The sequence below is a fragment of the Rattus norvegicus genome, chromosome 2, assembly GCF_021556685.1.
Source record: "Rattus norvegicus strain SHRSP/BbbUtx chromosome 2, alternate assembly SHRSP_T2T, whole genome shotgun sequence".
NCBI classification, from domain to species: Eukaryota; Metazoa; Chordata; class Mammalia; order Rodentia; family Muridae; genus Rattus; species Rattus norvegicus.
This window is the reverse complement of record NC_141535.1, coordinates 249735473-249756390: the sequence shown is the minus strand read 5'-3', so window position 1 is coordinate 249756390 and position 20918 is coordinate 249735473. Positions and strand designations below refer to the sequence as shown.

General features: G+C 35.9%; 1 protein-coding gene across 7 annotated transcripts in view; it reads left to right on the top strand.

Moving 5' to 3' along the window:
* Lrrc7 (leucine rich repeat containing 7) overlaps positions 1 to 20918 on the top strand; it is a 479249-nt gene that overhangs the window by 114834 nt on the left and 343497 nt on the right. For 4 of the 7 annotated variants that reach the window (XM_087614702.1, XM_087614694.1, NM_057142.2 and 1 more), the window contains 1 exon segment: positions 19203 to 19278. The exons of the other annotated variants lie outside the window; for them this stretch is intronic. In XM_087614702.1, coding sequence (XP_087470828.1) covers position 19278 — 1 coding nt within the window. In that variant the 5' untranslated portion in view covers positions 19203 to 19277. 7 annotated transcript variants of the gene reach the window in all.

The window sequence follows — 20918 nt, the reverse complement described above, 5'->3', positions numbered from 1 at the left end:
GGAATTTTTGGAGTCACTTAAGTATAGTGTTGTATCATCTGCAAATAATGATATTTTGACTTCTTCCTTTCCAATTTGTATCCCTTTGACCTCTTTTTGTTGTCTAATTGCTCTGGCTAGGACTTCAAGTACTCTAACTCCTTTTAAACCAGTGCTTTGTTATACTGATGTCATTCTTTCCTGACCAAAGGGATATCTCCTAAAAATACATAGTCTGAGATACAGTCCAAACCTTGTCTCAGCAATAAGACTTATCCAATGCTTTAATTTATTAAATGAACAGAAAGACTTACATAACCAAAGAATTCCTTCTGTGCCTCCTTGTATAATTTTGACTTCCAAAGAACAACTTTAAAATGGAAAAAAAATTAAAAATCCTTCTAATATATTCTTAGCCCAACAAAATAGCCAGATCAGTATATTGTGTTTTCATGCTAAATATATCTGGTATGTCAAGCAACAACATTTGATAGCACAATGTAGAGTCAACTACAGTTTTGGCTCCCATTTAAGGAGTTTAAAGGGGATATCTTTATTTGCTAACCTCAGAAAATAACCCTCTGTTGGCTTTAACTCACAAAACACAAATTTGATTTTTCAATTAGATTATCTCAGTCTAAATTGCTCTCCATCAGTTTTCATTAAGTTTTAAGGTATTTCTTCCTTCTCTTTTCATACCATGTATGCCCATTTGCTTATTTGAGGCAGACAGGACAGTAAGTGGTCTATCTCTTCTCTCTCAGCCCTATTATCTGCCACTTTTTCTGATTTTCCTTGATCAGATGGAGGAGGGAGCTAGAGAAGCTTTGAGGAATCTAGGGAAGTTTTAATTTGAAACAGAATTTGCTCCACATCAGTGATAAGCCTTGATGATTGCCTAAAACAAAATTACATGACATGTCCCTTTCCTAAACCCTTTCCCTTACAGAACTTTTCACCTGACTTCTCTGGGTGTACTCTCCCTTCTTTAAACTTTTTGCAGTTCCTTGAGCTGCACCTGGCAAATGAGAATTTGCCTCCAAGTTGTTTTCTAAGGTTTCATCTGTCACACTGGACAGTTGTATCAAGGAGGGCCAAACATGGAACCACTTGAGTTCACTCCCTGGTGTGGCCTACTTCTGATGGGCAGGAATATCCATGTCTTACTTGCTTAAAACTAGTGGCCATTCATAAAGACTGACAAATACTAGGACCTCTATGAACCTCAGGCTACTTCTCTCTGAGTTAAGCCCCAGAATTTAGTGTTCAGGAAATAGACTACATGTTTTCAGTAAAGTCCTTGTGAAGCCTGTCTCTCAAAGCTTAAAGAGAATTTAAAAATGTATCCCATACAGGAATAAGATGTGTGTTTACAAGAAAGCACATCACAAACCCTTCTTCACAATTTCTCCTTTCATATAACACTCTGATGCTAATGGAGGGAAACAAGTAGGCACAGAAGTCACAATAATCTAGAAATCTTTAATAAGTCAGTAGCAGGAGTTCATGGTTACTCCCTTTTGAATGGCGCCATTTCTGTTATTCATCCCCAAAGATCTGGAGTCACCAACTTCCCACTTCAGAATTTCATACAGTTCTGGAGAGTTTTCTCCTGCAGCTTAAGCTAATCATTGTCTATACCCTGTGGTTTGTCTCTATCATCCTCTAGGGTCCCTGGACTCCTATCTGCTACATCTGTAGCTGTAGAATCAAGTCTTCTACATTCAGCTTGGAATGTTTTCTAAATTGAAATAGAAAAGATTGTCCTTATGGTTTAAAATGATGGGTAAAAGATAACTATCAGGTTTCAAAGAAATTCCTCTCTAAAAATTGTCGCATCAAATTCTGCATGTAAGAAATAAGATTATCTTTTGGGAAACTGTTGTGTGTTAAATGCATCAGCTTCCTGAAGTGTGTAAGTGCAAACACAGCCTTGGGCAGAAAAACTGCTAAAAAAATGATAAGCTGTTAACTCTTAACTCTAAGGAAGGAAGGACAATGCCTTTATGGCTCTGATAGACACTAACAGCAGTGGGAACAGGGCTGGATGTGAAGATGCTTGGCAAATATCTATTCATGGAATAAATTAATTAATGAGTAACAAGACATCTTCATTTAGAAAAATACATACTTCAATTTTCATTATCTTACCTTCCACATGAAATAAAAAGGCAAGTCATTAAGTTGATGACATTTTAAGCCACTTATGTATTTATGAATTCATGTCTCTTGGTGGTTTTTGATGGATCCATTAAGAATGAAACCTCCAACCAGTACAAGGCTGTTTTCAGTTCTAGAATATGTAAGTGTTCCTGTGAATTAAATGTCTTGAGAAACAAGAAATGATGTCTGGTGTATCTGGAAAATTCTAGACTTATTAAATTAAACATTGTCATTTAATGAGAGTGGATGCTTACAAGAACATTGCAAATAATTCACTTCAACTTAGTACACAATGGATGCTTTTATTAAATGATTCAAATGATTCCTGTGGTATCACACAAGCTAAGGGAAAGAGTCCCAGTCTAATAGTTTAATTGTTTGAATTATGTTGTTTCCATATAAATAAAACTCATTAAATCTGTGCATTAATAATTTTAAATCATGATTATAAGTTCAACTACATTTTACATCAAGTGTTCAAAATCCAGTCACTTTGTTTTATTTTGTGTAAGTCTGTGCATCTGTAGCACAAAACACAGACAAATGTTTCCTTATTAAGGTAAAAACCACAAATATGACTTTCTGACCCATTCATTTGGGTGTCTAAAGATTATACAGTGTTACCTCTCTCTCTCTGCTCAGAGATCATGGGGTTTTCACTTGTAAACCATGTGCCTATCAGATGTGAAATGACACAGATCATGTCACAAAGCACATCAGTCCTTACTGCTGCCTTTTGATGCCAACAATGCAGAGCAAATGAGACAGCTCTACAATCAGCTGCACCCTAGCTGGTAATATGTCACCCACAATGCTTTGGCTGGATGTCACTTCTAGGGAACATTTAGCATGGAATGTGTTGGCCTCAAAGTTAGTCTAAAGCTTTTTATAAGCCTTTATCTTTTTTATATGTTTGTACTTGAAAAAAACTCTTAATTAAACTTGTTATGAAGTGAATTTTAAAAGTGGAAGAGAAAAAATCACTGAAACTAATTGTTTCTTAAGGGCAATTTAAGTTTTGCTTTAAATTTTTGAGAATTTCACATATAAATGTTGCATCTACATCAATTCCATCCCACCCACTATCTGTGTAACTCCTCTCACACCCCTACTTCCTCTCAAGTATTGAATTCTTCTTTAATTGTTATTGCATGTATACGCACACATATATTTATAACTGGCCAAATCCATTTAGTATTGTTCATATGTATCTTAGTTAGGGTAGCCATTACTTGAGGAAACATCATGACCAAAAACAGCTCAGAAGGAACAGGATTTATTTTATTTACACTTCTATGTAGCAGTTCATCATTGAGGGAAGTCAGAGCGGGAACTCAAGTCAGGAACATAGAGGCAGGAGCTTATTCAGAGGACATGGAGTAGTGCTGCTTATAGGCTTGCTCATCATGGCTTGCTCAACTTGGATTCTTACAGAACCTAGGACTACGAGCCTAGAGATGGCACCGCCAAAATGGGTTCAGCCCTCCTCCATTGATCACTAATACTCTACCTAGTATCAAGTTGACATAAAATTAACTAGCTACATACATAAATATATATATACACACATATGTAATGCACACATTTATACAGACACGTACGCATACACACACATACACACACATATGTAATGCACACACTCATACAGACACATACACACACACACACACACACACACACACACACACACACGCACAATTTCTTTAAGTCCTATGTCTGAAGAGAGATTTTGGTGTAGGTCTTACTGACCTTTGAGAGATACATGTGTACTGAAGGTTGCTACAAAATGAGTGCGACAGTGAAGTGACCTGGAAAGAGAAATATGAACACAGGAAGAGCTTTTTAATGAATATATAATTATGATACTTGGTAATTTATTACTGATCGACCTGATGGGATGTGAAATACAGAGCATCTCTGGCATTGGATAATACACATTAAGTAGTTGTAATGGCTTTCTGTGTTTACAAAAGAATCAATAGCAGTCAGGAAGGGGTGAGCAGGAGTGTGAATTGCAATAACACAGATGTGTTGCTCCCTCCAGGATCTATGTCTGTGTTTATTAAATAGATATAATATATATTTATTTCCATGCTACATATTATCTTCTCTTTCATTAAGTGGTCCATGATGTGCCTGTTTCCCAACTAGCTAATATGTCTGCCTAGAGTTCAGCTTCTAATTGCTTAATGAACTTTATTTAATTTTTTTTAATCTTTTCCTGGTTCATTGAACATTGTTATAGACGTAAGTCTCTCCTGGGGTTAGTTTTGTAAGTGATTAAAGACATATAATTCATTTTTAGTATTATCTTAAGTTTTAAGACAAAGAAAAATAAATCTTTGTAGAAAAACTCATTGAGTATATTATGTTAACTTTTAGGTTTCCAGGAACTCATTTACTGTAATGCCTGGGAAATTTTAACTTTCTCTGATATTTTTATTACAAATTATGGTATTATGAGAACTAAAAAGACAGGCAGGTTGTGTGTCCAATAGTAGCAAATTTTAAGATTTCTTTAATTTGAACTAATCAAATGTCCACCTGTATACTCTAAGTATTGAAACATTTTATTTAAAAGAATCTTCCAATGGAGTATATATATATAATCATTATTTCAAATAAACAGAATATTGTAAATATATATTCATATGTATATTTTACATGTAAATAATGAGGGTCACCCTTAGGTAACATAAAAAATTTTAAAATACCATCAATCCAATTTATATCTTCTAGGTAGGTAGATAGATAAGTCAATAGGTACATAGAAACATTGATATATAAATGATACATTGATATATGAATAGAGGATAGATATGTATAAATGGGATATTTTGATAGATGATAAATAAGTAAATATTATTGGATAGATGATCTATAGACGAAACATAGAGGTGAATAAGTGATACTCATACATTCACCTTAGTCACATTCTTTAACATTTAATGTAAATGTTTTTTGTTCCTTTCTTGAAGAAAAAATTAGTCAATACTCTTTTTTAGGTATATTCTACATTACAAGATCCCTAAATAAACATGTGAAACACCTTTGCTCGCTTATAACAGAGATGTTCATGTTTCATGTTCCCTCATTGACTGTTTCTCATTTTTATTCCACATTTAGTCATAACAAGCCTTCCAGTCTTAAATACAGTAATTTATTCTCCTTTCCTTTTATATTTCATGATTATATTTTCTTTATCAAATACCAGTTTATATTGACTTTAGTTATGTTCTTTCCTGAAGGATGATGGGAAAAGACAATAAAATAGTAAAGTAAATGCTTAGGTGATATACATTTGTTAGTTCAATTACTGAGCACTTACTATATTTGTAAATGTTTTTAAATTAGCAATTTTTCTCTTATTGGATTTTTTATTTACATTTCAAATTTATTCCTTTCCCTGTTTCCCAGCCATAAGACCCCTATCCCACCCCCCTCACTTTCTTCTATAAGGGTGTTCCCCTCTCCATCCACCCTCCCTTTCCACCCACCCCCAACATTCTGCTACACTGGAGGTCCAACCTTGGCAGGACCAAGGGCTTCTCCTTCCATTGGTGCCCAACAAGACCATCCTCTGCATTTTATATTTGCAATATCTCTTCTTAAGGAAAAATATATCAAGTTGGGAAGGAAAGCTTTCAAATGAGACATTGACCAATAACTAATTTTCTTCTACTCTAGCAAGATCTGAGTTATATGACTTTATCTTGGGGGACATGAAGAAATTCACTTCAGTCAAGAATCCATAAAGATCACAGAAATAACCCCACCCAAATCTAGCTTGATGACCCTATGAGCTTATTGGAGAACATGAGTGGGAGGTTACTTACAGGAGGCTGCATTTGGAAAACCCTACCCTTCAATGGATGATGACTTGAGATAGCTGGATTTCTGGGGCTCCCTGCACAACTTGTAGGTAGCTCGACCCACTCATTTCCTCTGCTATTAATTGTTTATTGTTTACCTAATCTTGGTAATGAGACTTGATGGGTCTTGAAACTTTCTTAGATATCTAAGCTTTCTTCTCTCCTAGAGTCTTATAAGCCCCCCCCCCCACACACACACACTTAAAAATTATACTGATTATTTAGAAGACATTTCTGTATTTTGGAGACAGTTTTACTATGTAGTTTGGATGGCTTTGAACCAGTGCTTCTCCTGCCTCAGCCTCCTGACTTCTTGAATCACAGCTGTTAGCTGAGTTACTTTGTTATTTTTGTGAAGACGTGATGTCCTAGGCATCTTAGAGAATAGAGAGTTTATTGGGACTTACATTTCAGAGGGCTAGAGGTCATGATCATCCTGGTAGGGAGCATGGCCGCAGGTAGCCAGACACATCACTGGAGCAGTAGCTGAGAACTTACGCCCTTATCCAAAAGTAGAAGAAAATTCCCCTTCAAAGACAGACCTCCCCCAATAAGGCTACACCCCTTAATCTTTCCTAAACAGTTCTGCTTGGTATTAAGCACTCAAATCTATGAGCCTATTTTTCCATTCTCATCAACCACCACAGTTATGGTCTACCCCTCTTGGCAGTAAAATGTTGCAAGTAAACTTATATTGACTTTTAAAGACAAAAGAGAAATAATATATTTTAGGAGGCATTTGAAAGCCCATTAGTGAATTATAGAATTACAAAATTGATTAAATTTCCTTCAGTTTGGTTCTGGCAGCATGAATCGTCGTTTCCTCATCTATGAAATGTAAAATATGTCATTATGTCACCATGAGCTTTGCTCTGAATTTCTCATGTTCTAGAACGGCTATTGTGCCTAGGGAAAAAACTCAGGGCTAATGGAAATTTTATTTTGTAAAAGATTAAATTTTTTAAACTAAACCTCATTTTAAAAGTATTTTCTTAAAATTGAACATGAAAAATATTGTGTTTATAAATCTGTCAAGGGTGAACAATTGCTTTAAGGCTTATTTATAGATTTTGTTCCATTTATAAAGTATTTTCTTTTATTCATAACTATAATATACTTACTTTTATTGATTTATTGTGCATTGCAAGCCTTAGTGTAGTAAACAAACCTCCGAAGGACTGAAATTACTCCCATATCTAATCAGTTATATATTTGTTGGTATAGAAAGCCCAAGTTCTCTGAAACATTATGAACCATTACTAATCCTCAGAATACAATTTCCCTATGTATCCTAATTAAAATCATAATAGAGTAATTTATTTCTCACATCATTGGAATTATGTGTCATCATGTCCCAATAGGTCAACTTTTTGAATGTTATTAATACGTTTAATAGCAATTTTATATTTCTTTACACTAAAACCACAAGTTATTGCTGGAATGTACATTTTTCATAATTTCAGTTGTTAATTTGCAAACTTTTCCAGAATCTGGAAATCATTTTTATAGTCCTTATACAACTTTACCACTGGGTAAAGTTAAACATGGGTCTGACACCTTGCTGTCACACCAAAGTTTATTTTCGAGGACCATGACCCACTGATTCACAATGGCCCCCAACTCAGATCAACCTTATCTTTCTTCCATAATCATTGACTGAAGCTTGCCATAAGTAGAAAGAGCACCAGAGGATTGCAACAGGTTCTTCAGGTTTCTGTTGCCTTATGCTTCATAAGCTGCAGTGAACTACCTGCCTAGAAGACATCATGAAGACAAGTACAACATTCCCATCAGGTGGAGGAGCATAGCTTAAGCAAATGTATCAAATAATTTCTTTTGAAAAAGGGTCTCATACAGCCCAGGCTAGCCTTCAACTTACTGTACAGTTGGGGATGACTTTGAACTTCTCATCCTCCTCCCTTCATTATACAGGTGTTAGGACTAAAAGGATTAGCCACAATGCCTGGTATATATAATGCTGAGGTACTAACCCAGACTTTTATGCAGCACTCTACACCAGCACTCTACTTACAGAGCTACTTAACATCTCAGACATCGAATTTACCAGTCAATAGGTGCTGTACACTTTCTCAAGAATAGTCACACCCTGACTAAATTCTTGTAATTCTGCCATTAGGACTCAGGTTAAGATCTTCTCTGTCAGCTATTTTGTTGCATGGTCTAATACAGTAAATTAATATTATTATTATCATTATTATTATTATTATTATTTGGCTTTTCCCAAAGTATGGATCAAGCTAATTACACTATCATGAAGTCACAATGAGGTTCATGAAATGAAGTTATTCCTGTACCCCGAACAACATGAACAGTATTGCATTTTCCTGTTCTTTGCTCCTGTCTTCTTCCTTAGTAGTTCCATTTTGCTTCTATATTTGCGTAGAATCATCAGGTCCAGCCAGGCCCTGTCTGTGGCCACTTTGCATGCCCCTGTCTTTTGTCTTCTGAAATATACTGCAGAGCAAGTCCTGTTTCCCAAAAAAATCCCATCTACCTTCACGCAGACTTTTCATATTTGTTTTTCTGAGAGACTAGATCGTGCTATTTCCTACTATTAAACTAATTGTTAGCAATAAGCATGCTGCAAGTCATTTTCTCATACCACTTTTGCGAGTATTTCATTTGTCCTATAATTTGTTTGTTCAGTAATTTTTCATAAAGATGCAAGTATAATCTAACTGCCCAGATTATGGAAGGATTTGAAATTTAGGCACAGAAGTTTCAATTTAATGCTGTAGGAAATAGGAAATAATTGAGCCTTCTGAGGCAGGAAATAGAAAATCAGCATGGGGTCATTATCACAGTAGGGTGGAAGGTATAGGGTTTCATATCAGATTCTCATGAGCTGGAATTCTGTCACAAGAACAGGACCTTATCTTTCCACACATTGCCAAGGATCTTACTAACTCATCTCATCCTTGCGCTGCGTTGACAAACAATAGCTCCCCTCTTTGTACGAGATGTTATCAGATAAATAAAGTCAGTTCTCAAACATGTTACATTCAATCTGATGGCAAAATTAGAAGCATTGAATGAAAAGCAGCAAGAACAGTTTTGAGAGAAAAATGTCTCCAAAGGAAAGTAACAAACAAAGAGTGTGAATTCTGTTAAGAGACTTTAAAAAGGAATTGTTAACAATAAGAAAAAAATGAGAAGATTTTATGCGTGTTGAGGACTGCCTCCCACCCTGGACCTGGACCAAAAACATCCACGGTGTCTTAGAGTCTCCTCAGAACACAGCTTCAGCTTCCTGAGCAGAACATTTTATCTGCCCATTACCTCCTTTTTTTCCTTGCTTAGTTTGTTTTTGACTCTTATATTTGTGCTTTCTGAGAGTTTCATACAAATGATTTATTCTTCAAAATTTGTTTCAGTCAGAGTTTCCTTCTGTGGAAACTAACCTGAAAGGACCATTTATACTTACTTGGGTGAAGTTTAAGTGAAACACCTTCTTGTCTCTCCTGACACTAAGACCAAGATATTTCCTGTCCATTCCAGGTTATAGCTCTAGTTTGTTTGTTCCCCTGCCACCCTGTGTCTCCATGACTTTAACTACCAAAACCCAAGTAGTTAAGCAAAGGCTTTCAAAAATAATTTCTACAAATATTTTAGTCTAGGAGCATTCAAACCATGACTGGCTTGTCAATCAAAAGCCCTCCATGCTTCCTGACCTGTGGCCAATGCTCCTCTTTTGGGATCATATGGTTCAAAGGCTGTACTCTTGTCAAACTGTGTCCCAGATTATATTTAAAAGTTTTTGTCTCTATTCCTCCACAGAGTCTTCTTTGGGGTATGCTAATATTACACCATAAACTAGGCCCAGAAGACCCTAGCCCCATATTGTGAATTCTGTTTCCTATCTCTACAGACAAATCCTTTACCACATTTGTTTACTTCATACAAATTTTTCAGGTTCATTGTGAAAATACTTGATTTCATGTTCCTGGAGAAATCCCCCATTCTGGTTCTTACAACTGTGTTGATTCATTTATAATGAGTTTTATGAACATACTGGTGACCTTTAAAATTTAGTGTTTTTTTTTCTTGTTGAGGATGGACAAGGCATAATTTACCTAAAATGATGAGCAGACAATGGAACTTTCAAAGTTCTTTTGTACCTGTAATTCACCCTTAAAATGCCCTTCACCACAACACTTGCTAGGTAAGACGCTCATTGAATTCTTTGCTATGCAGTGTTTGTATTTCATCAGCTCTGAGGATATTATTGGCATTAAATAATCAATGATGATTAGTAATCATGTCACAGAAACCCCAAGAAAGCATTGAGCGTGACACTAACATAAAGCTTTCAGACAAATCAATACTTGTTTCAGAGCATGCTCAACATTTCAAGTTCTCAGGACTTTTCATTTAAGCATCCTTTGGGTCCTTCATCTTAAGCTTGCAGTTGTCAGGGTAGACCCACTCTGCCATATGGATTTCAAAGGATGATTTTAATGATAGCTTCATATTTGCAATGAAAAATCTTATTGATATTTACAATGAAGAATCACAGTTAAGTATAGCATTACTAAATGGTAAGTTGTAGGGTTTGGCATCTAGGCCTGGCCTATTTCTTTAGACTCACACTTAAGCTTGCAGTGATGCGTGTTAAATATTGCAGTCAGAACAGACATTGGTTAAAAGTGTAACCGAACAAGGATTTGCCCCTGGGAAATCACTTGCTAAGTAGGAACTTGTGGACAGAGGATTTTTAACATGTGCTTTCTACTTCTGAGTAGATTGTCAGAGGCACAGTTCAAACTATAAGCAAATGCTGACTGGAAGGGACCTTCAGAGAATTGTATCCGAACACTGAAGCACTCATCCTCCTTCACCAGCCTGCTCTACAAACAGCCATCATATCCAGGGACATGGTTTGATATCTAGAATGTTATTGAAGAAGTCCAAAGCTAGAATTGCTACGAAAGGAATTATAGCTCAAAGCAAGGAACCTTTTAAAGGTTTTCAAACAATATATACTCTTGTATATTCTCTCTCAAGAAGTCTTTGAAACGCTCAGGCACTCAGCCAAGAATACCCCGTGCACCAAACAGGACTGAGAGAGCACTAGAAATTTCTACTCATCTATACACCTGAGAGCATTTTATTTTATTTGGAGAAAGAGGCATATTGGTGCTGTTGTTTTTATTTGTGGTTACTGTTTTTTGTTTTAAAATGTCAATGTCCCACTAGCCACCTGAACCACTACAAACATTCAATTCTGGTAGAGACAGAAGCAAGCTTGCCCAGACTTTAAAACCCTACAGAATTCAAACACGTATTCTTATAAATTCAGCTCTGTGATCCTTTCAACATAGCAAACAGAAAATTGATGAGTAAACGCAGAGTTTTATTTTTAAAATGGCAATAAGCCAGGGGTTCATGCTTGTAATCCAAGTTCTTGAGAGGATGAGGGACTCAGGCAGGATTTTTATCCATTAGAAGCCAGCCTGAGGTACAGGAGAGATTCTAAAAAGGAAAAAAAAACTATCAAAATGAAATATATCACTTTTTGGTAGTAAAATAATGTATTTTGACACAATTTTAATTGTCATAAGACAACATTGTGTACTTAGATTTTAACAACTTATATCATTTTGTAAGTGACTCCTGTTTTCTAGTTCATAGACCTAAGCTGTATACACGGTCTTTAGTTGATTGTACAATGGCCATTCCAGTAATATCAGCTATGTTCCTGCTCACTGCAGTTAAATCTTGCTCATTTTGACATATTTGAAATCTGCGTGAGATCTAGTATAAAGATTATCAAAGAGTTTCAGTTCTGGGAAATAAATGAAACTATTGAATGTTAATTCGGCATTTTACATACCCCCAAAAAGTATTCCCACTACAAAATATTAACATGCTATGTGTTCTAGTCTTTATGCTGAGAGCATACCACTCAGTAATCTTGCTAGATCCTAGAAAAGACTACTTTGTCCCATTGTCAAGCCCAGTGGTCAGCCAATATCTTGCAAGAAGGAAATATATACAGATGTTTATTAAAAAGAGAAGCCACAGTCTTTGGACAGATTGCCATGCTTCACGACAATGTCAGAAGACTTTTGTTACTGTGAAAAAGTATCTGAGATAATCAACTTCTTTGCAGGAAAACCTTATCTGGGCTGTTAGTTTCACAACTTTCAGCTCATGAACAGTTAGTTTTGTTGTTTAGGGGATTCTTGTAAGACCAAACAGTGTGGTAAAGTGCATGATGAAACAAAGCTGTCTGTTTTATGAAGGCAAGGAAGGGAAAAGAGGGAGCAAGAATCACTTCAGGTTTGACTCTCAGTGGCCTAATTTGCTTCAACTGGACCCTACATGGGTGAAGTTTCTTCACCTCCCAACTAACACCTGGATTTTGACTCCCAGAGCTCCCAGGGACTAAACCACCAACCAAAGGGTACACATGGAGGGACCCATGGCTCTAGCCACACATATAGCAGAGGATGGCCTTGTTGGGAGGAGAGGGCTTTAGTCCTGGGAAGGCTCGATGCCCCAGTGTAGGGGAATGCCAGGGCAGGAGGCAAGAGTTGGGGAGCACCTTCATAGAAGCAGTGTGGGAAAGGATGGGATAGAAGGTTTCTGGAGGGAAAACCGGGAAAGGGGATAACATTAGAAATGTAAATAAATAAAATAGCCAATAAAATAATAATAATAATAATTGGAATAAAATGGATTTTAAAATTAGTGTTGCTTTAAATAAAATTATTAAAATTATTGTTACTTTCAAATTAAAATGATTGGTAGTGATGTCACTCTCAGGAGGAGGATCATTGTCAGCTTCATTAACCAGTGTAGTAATTCAATTCATTTTTGTGATTATTTTATACTAGAAACATGATATATTTTATTTTTTCTCCATCTTTATTAAATTGGGAACTTCTTATTTACATTTCAATTTTTATTCCCTTTCCCAGTGTCCAGGCCGACATCTTCCTAACACCTCCCCCTCCCCTTCTATCTGGGTATTCCCCTCCCCATCCTCTGCCCATTACCACCCTTCCCCAAGAATCCCATTCCCTGGGGGTCTAGCCTTGGCAGGACCCAGGGCTTCCCCTTCCACTGGTGCCCTTACTAGGCTATTCATTGCTACCTATGAGGTCAGAGTCCAAGGTCAGTCCATGTATAGTCTTTAGGTAGTGGCTAAGTCCCTGGAGCTCTGGTTGGTTGGAATTGTTTTACATATGGGGTCTCGAGACCCTTCAAGCTCTTCCAGTCCTTTCTCTGATTCCTTCAACAGGGGTCCCATTCTCAGTTCAGTGGTTTGCTGCTGGCATTCGCCTCTGTGTTTGCTGTATTCTGGCTGTGTCTCTCAGGAGAGATCTACATCCGGCTCCTGTCGGTCTGCACTTCTTTGCTTCATCCATCTTATCTAATTGGGTGGCTGTATATGTATGGGCCACATGTGGGGCAGGCTATGAATGGGTGTTCCTTCAGCCTCTGCTCTAAACTTTACTCTCTATTCCCTCCCTTTTAAAGAAGGAGTGAAGCATTCACATTTTGATCATCCGTCTTGAGTTTCATGTGTTCCATGCATTTAGGTTAATTTGAGCATTTGGACTAATATCCACTTATGAATGAGTAAATACCATGTGTGTTTTACTCTGACTGCGTTACCTCACTCAGGATGATATTTTCAAGTTCCATCCATTTGCCTATGAATTTCATAAAGTCATTGTTTTGATAGCTGAGTAATATTCCATTGTGTAGATGTACCACATTTTCTGTATCCATTCCTCTGTTGAAGGGCATCTGGGTTCTTTCCAGCTTCTGAGATTTTCTTCGATTTCTTTCTTCAGAGGCTTGAAGTCTAATCATACAGACATTTCACTTGCTTGGTTAAAGTCACACCAAGGTATTTTATATTATTTGGGACTATTATGAAGGGCGTCGTTTCCCTAATTTCTTTCTCGGCTTGTTTCTCTTTTGTGTAGAGGAAGGCTACTGATTTATTTGAGTTAATTTTATACCCACCCACTTTGCTGAAGTTGTTTATCAGGTTTAGTAGTTCTCTGGTGGAACTTTTGGGATCACTTAAATATACAATAATATTGTCTGCAAATAGAGATATTTTGACTTCTTCCTTTCCAATCTGTATCCCTTTGATCTTCTTTTGTTGTCTGATTGCTCTGGCTAGGACTTTGAGAACTATATTACATAAGTAGGAAGAGAGTGGGCAGGCTTGCCTACTCTCTGATTTTAGTGGGATTGCTTCAAATTTCTCTCCGTTTATTTTAATATTAGCTACTGGTTTGCTGTATATGGCTTTTACTATGTTTAGGCATGGGCCTTGAATTCCTGTTCTTTCCAGGACTTTTATCATAAAGGGATGTTAAATTTTGGTAAATGCTTTCTCAGCATCTAATGAAATGATCATGTGGTTTTGTTCTTTCAGTTTGCTTATATACTGGATTACGCTGATGGTTTTCCATATATTAAACCATCCCTGCATCCCTGGAATGAAGCCTACTTGATAATGATAGATGATGATTTTGATATGCTCTTGGATTCGGTTTGAAAAATTTTTTGAGTATCTTTACATCAATATTCATAAGGGAAATTGGTCTGAAGATCTCTTTCTTTGTTGGGTCTTTGTGTGGTTTAGGTATAAGAGTAATTGTGGCTTCATAGAAGGAATTCGGTAGCGCTCCCTCTGTTTCAATTTTGTGGAAGAGTTTGGATAGTATTGGTATGAGGTCTTCTATGAAGGTCTGATAGAATTCTGCACTGAACCCATCTGGTCCTGGGCTCTTTTTGGTTGGGAGACTTTTAATAACTGCTTTTAATGACTGATTTGAGTTATGGGGTTGTTAAATGGTTTATTTGTTCCTGATTTAACTTCCGTACCTGATGTCTGTCTAGGAAATTATCCAGTTCCTCCAAATTTTCAAGTTTTGTTGAATATAGGCTTCTGTAGTAGGATCTGATGATTTTTTGAATTTCCTCTGGCTCTGTATTTATGTCTCCCTTTTCATTTCTGATTTTGTTAATTTGGACACACTCTCTGTGTCCTCTGGTTAGTCTGGCTAAGGGTTTATCTATCTTGTTGATTTTCTCAAAGAATCAGCTTTTGGTTCTGCTGATTCTTTGTATAGTCCTTTTTGTTTCTACTTGGTTGATTTCAGCTCTGAGTTTGATTATTTCCTGCCTGGATGTTTTGCTTCTTTTTGTGCTAGAGCTTTTAGGTGTGCTGTCAAGCTGCTGATATGTGCTCTCTCCTGCTTCTTTCTTCAGGTACTCAGAGCTATGAGTTTTCCTCTTAGCACATTTTTCATTGCATCCCTTAAGTTTGGGTACATTCTACCTTCATTTTCATTAAATTCTAAGAAATCTTAAATTTTTTCTTTATTTCTTCCTTGACCTGGTTATCATTAAGAAGAGCATTGTTTAACCTCCATGTATATGTGGGCATTCTTTCCTTCTTTTTTTTCTTTTTTTTTTCAGAGCTGGGGAATGAACCCAGGGCCTTGCACTTGCTAGGTAAGAGCTCTATCACTGAGCTAAATCCCTAACCCTCCTTGTTTTTGAAGACCAGCTTTAGCCCATGGTGTTCTGATAGGAAGCATAGGATTATTTCTATCTTTCTGTATCTGTTGAGGCCTGTTTTATGACCGATTATATGGTCAATTTTGGAGAAAGTACCATGAGGTGGTAGAAGGTATATCCTTTTGTTTTAGGATGGAATGTTCTATAAATATCTGTTAAATCCATTTGGTTCATGGCTTCTCTTAGTCTGTCTATGTCTCTGTTTAATTTCTGTTTTCATGATCTGTCCATTGATGAGAGTGGGGTGTTGAAATCTCCTGCTATTATTGTGTGAGGTGCAATGTGTGCTTTGAGCTTTAGTAAGGTTTCTTTTATGTATGTAGGTGCCCTTGTATTTGGAGCATAGATATTAAGGATTGAGAGTTCATCTTGGTGGATTTTTCCTTTGATGAATATGAAGTGTCCTTTCTTATCTTTTTTGATGACTTTTGGTTGAAAATCAATTTTATTCAATATTAGAGTGGCTACTCCAGCTTGCTTCTTCAGACCATTTGCTTGGTAAGTTGTTTTCCAGCCTTGTACTGTGAGGTAGTGTCTGTCTTTTTCTCTGAAGTGTGTTTCCTGTAGGCAGCAAAATGTTGGGTCCTCATTACATATCCAGTTTGTTAATCTGTGTCTTTTTATTGGGGAATTGAGTCCATTGATGTTGAGAGATATTATGGAATAGTGATTGTTGCTTCCAGTTATATTCATGTTTGGATGTGAGATTATGTTTGTGTGCTTGTCTTCTCTTTGTTTTGTTACAAAACAAGTAGTTTCTTGCTTTTTCTAGGGTGTAGCTTTCCTCCTTGTGTTGGGCTTTACCATTTATTATCCTTTGTAGGGCTGGATTTGTAGAAAGATATTGTATAAATTTGGTTTTGTCTTGGAATATCTTGGTTTCTCCATCTATGTTAATTGAGAGTTTTGCTGGATACAGTATCCTGGGCTGGCATTTGTGTTCTCTTAGGGTCTGTATGACATCTGTCCAGGATCTTCTGGCTTTCGTAATCTCTGGTGAGAAATCAGGTGTAATTCTGATAGGTCTGCCTTTATATGTTACTTGACCTTTTTCCCTTACTGCTTTTAATATTCTTTCTTTGTTTTGTGCATTTGGTGTTTTGACTGTTATGTGACAGGAGGAGTTTCTTTCCTGGTCCAATCTATTTGGAGTTCTGTGGGCTTCTTGTATGTTTATGGGCATCTCTTTCTTTAGGTTAGGGAAGTTTTCTTCTATGATTTTGTTGAAGATATTTACTGGTCCTTTGAGTTGGGAGTCTTCACTCTCTTCTATACCTATTATCCTTAGCTTTGATCTTCTCATTGTGTCCTGGATTTCCTGTATGTTTTGGGCCAGTAGCTTTTTCCATTTTACATTATCCTTGATAGTTGTGTCAATAATTTCTATGGAATCTTCTGCTACTGGGATTCTTTCTTCCATCTCTTGTATTCTGTTGGTGATACTTGTATCTACGGCTCCTTGTCTCTTCTTTTGGTTTTCTATATCCAGGGTTGTCTCCCTTTGTGCTTTCTTTATTGCTTCTATTTCCATTTTTAATTCCTTCACCTGTTTGATTGTGCTTTCCTGTAATTCTTTTGGGGATTTTTGCATTGGTATATTTTATTTTTAATTTACCAAACTTTGTTCTGAACAAAAAGGAAAAGCTGTCCAGATTTAAACAGCTGTAGCAACCTTCCCTCTCCTCAGGAGAAGATGGTCCCTAAACACACAAAGCTGCTCTGAGTCTCTGCTCTCTCCTATTAGTGGGCAAAGAGATTGAGAATCTTTCCCAGCTAGGCCTAATACCTCTGCTGAAAATGTTCTCATGAAAACAGTAATTCTTCAACCTTAAATAAATATTTAACCAATGTATGAAGTGCTTACAGTCTACAATGTATGGTCTTAAGTAGAAAACAATGTTTGTTTGAGACTCCGAGATGTAAACCTGATAATAGAAGGCATGGGAAGTTTGAAGGACCAAAGAACCCATGTAACATGCACTTGAGAAACAAAAGGGACCCAAGAGAGGAAGCCATTGACCTGAACTTTGAGATGGATTGTGAAAACTGGCCTGCAAATATCTGAAGAGCAAGAGACCCTAAGCAAAATGAAATATTGTTTGGGAGAATAATGGCCATGTCTCTAGTTCTGTGTGAAGAGAACCTGCAGTGAATCAGTATTTGTGTGTCATGACAGGGACTCTGAATCCTTTTTTCCTCTGACACAATACCAAGTCTATAAAGATGTTAAGCCATATCAACTCTAATTTCTTTCTTATCTTTTGTTGCTATTGTTTAAGTTTAGATCTAACAAATACATTGTATTTCACTTTAACAATGCATATGTAATCAGAAAATTGCTTGAACCTAAACACATCATTTGCTAAGCTTTATTCCATCTAAGACTGAACATTTCAAACAAATAAATAATTGCATCAATTAAATGAACATAATCTTCATCATCTTAATTGCTATTTATTCACTGTCACTATGTTTTGAGTTTTCCAAAACATCCTTCAGAGTTCTCCCTGGAGACAAGTCCTTAATACATAAGTTCTTCCATATGTAGTTGGTATAATTAAGCACATCTTGAAAATTTCCTTCATTTTGAACACTTCTTTCATCTTTTCACCCCACATCTTAAGCATTTGATTGTAATATACATTAAATAAAAGTAACAGTAAAAGCATTTTGAATGCCATAAAATTCTCCAGCTCTATATAACTCTAATTCCACTTAGACTAGATTGTTCACAGTTCTATAGTAAGTGGTGTGTATGTGTGTGTGTTTGTGTGTGTGTGTGTGTGTGTGTGTGTGTGTGTGTGTGTGTGTGTGTAAAATCTGGACAATTTAATAATTTCCTAGAAATTAGCTTAATATAAACTATGTAAGGAAAGATTTTATATAAAATATTCAAATTAATATTTTAAAGTACTTTTGTATTTTCCCAAATCAGCCATCAGTAGAACACATGCAGAAAGTCAAATACTTATGCAAAATAAATGTCTATAACTTCATTCACTCCACAAAAAGTACTCTTCAAAAATTTAATTATTACCAGTGCATAGGAATATGTTAGGCTCCATTTTGCTTGTTTGGTTTTTTCTTTATACATTGAAGGCATCAGCCATGTTCACTCCTGCATGGAAACTGACCACTTCAAAGCAGATGTTTTTATTTGAAGATCACCAGAAATTAGTAAATCTGTGTTTTTAGTAGTAAGAACAAAAAAGTCATTCAAATGGAATTATTGGAAGTTACTCTAATCTGTAAGAAACAAACTACATGATACTTTTCAAAAACTATGTTTTTATAATTTTCCAAATAAAGGAAGTACACTTTGTGACTATTATTCTGGTAGCAAAGCATTAGAGGGGAGTATTATTTTATGCATAGTCTTCTTGCAGGGAAGGTGTATCACTTGAAAAGTAAAGGTTCTGTCACACATTGAATTTGCACAGCCGTGGCTCAAATGTTTGAGTGGTGTTTGGGGACTGACACTGATAGAAAGTGTAGCAACTGACAGCTAGGAATGCCTCTGAACATTCTGTTCTTGCTTACTGTGTTCATTTAGATGCATTTATTAATTTATAAGTACATTTAATTAAAATTGTTTAAATTTTCTTTTTTTTTAAGGAGCCCGCTACATGAAAAGAATGCAAGTCAAAGTGCCCACAGCCTAGAAGTCTTCAGAGACAGGAGTGACTAGCAAGTAGATATTGTGATACTTCCTATGCCTAAGTGTACAGGGTTCAGTCATGTTCTGGGGATTTGACTCTATGGTGTCCAAATATTCTTACAGCTTTAAAGAGATACTTAGGAATATTTGTGCTAAGCTCTACTACACCACAAAAATAATAATAATTAGGAAGAATAAAGGCCATCATGGGTTTCTGGAAACTCATTTTCTCTCAGTAATAATGAAATTATTTTTTAACATAAATGTGGGATTAAGTACTGTGTCTTCCCCCAGGCCTAACTTTTAAATTCCCAATTCAACACTTACTCAGTCATAAAAGGAGTAAATGAATCTCCCAATTTCTGGTGACATATTCAACCAAGGCACAAGTGTATTAATTCCTATCATAAACCATTTGAGAAAAATTATTTTGTAATCATGCTTTTATTTTTGAAGCTTGCATTTCAAAACATCAAGGTATTGTGAAATAAAACCCAGGCAGAACAGTGCACATACCAGCACAGCCTGACATTTGCGAGAGAGATTCAATTGCAAAATCGTGCAATTTGGGGATGAATAGATTAAAGGGGCACCTCCACAGAGAGAATAAGGTACACAAGATTAGGTGAATAGTAAGAGAATTTTTTGAAAACTTATTGACTTCATGTTAAAGTAGTCAAAGTTGATTCTTCTCATACTTATCCTGAAGATTATAATGCAACCAAATGTTCAAGCCAAAAGATCTTAGAAGTACATACATTAAATATTTTATTGCAAGTAGATTTGCAATTAGAAACTGTATGTGTTAATATTTCACATATATAGGAACATAAATGCATTATCATTTCAAAGTAAAAATTAGTACCATAAGTTATTCAAAATAAGTGTAATATGTTATTAAGTACTTTTTAGTATTCATATCATTGTAACACATTTGCCAACAAAAATGTTTAAAAATTATGGTACTCACAATTAAAATTTTTAGGTTGTGCACGAATGTTTATGTTTTAAAAATCCTGTAGTACAAGACAGTTCTGTGATAGAAACTATAGAAAATATGTAACTTGCATTTGAGTTGCTTAGCAATAGAGATTCCTAAAGAATTATACAACTCTAGAGAAGTATCTTCCTTTTCAATATCCTGTGAAATTTTTATGAATGAAAACTTATAGATGATAAACAAAAACATTTATACAGTTGAAATGAGACAATTTTAGAAGAAGCATACTTAGCAATCACTAAATAGAAATAAAACAAAACATGTATAATGTAAACTATTTGCCTTTAAGGCATTTACTTACACATTTAGAGATTTTTTATGATGGGTTGACATGATTTACAATTGGAGAAGATGTGAAGAAATGCCTTCAAATTCCAGCTTATTTATACAGTTCACCTAAGCAACCTCCACACTTAAGAGAAGAGTGGTGAAAGTATGCTTGTAAATATTTTTGGGTACATATCAAGAAATAATTCACAAAGACCGTGATTTTTAGAAGGCATGAAGGAAACTAAAAGCAGAATTGCTCTTTAAATAAAGAGAGACTAGTAGGTGAAGATGCGACTAGACTATTGGGGATATAGACGTAGGACCCAGGAAGTTGACACTTGAAAGAAATCAAATATAAATGGTAGGAGCCCAAACTAAAGAGGTGGTGACAGAGAAGGGAGGA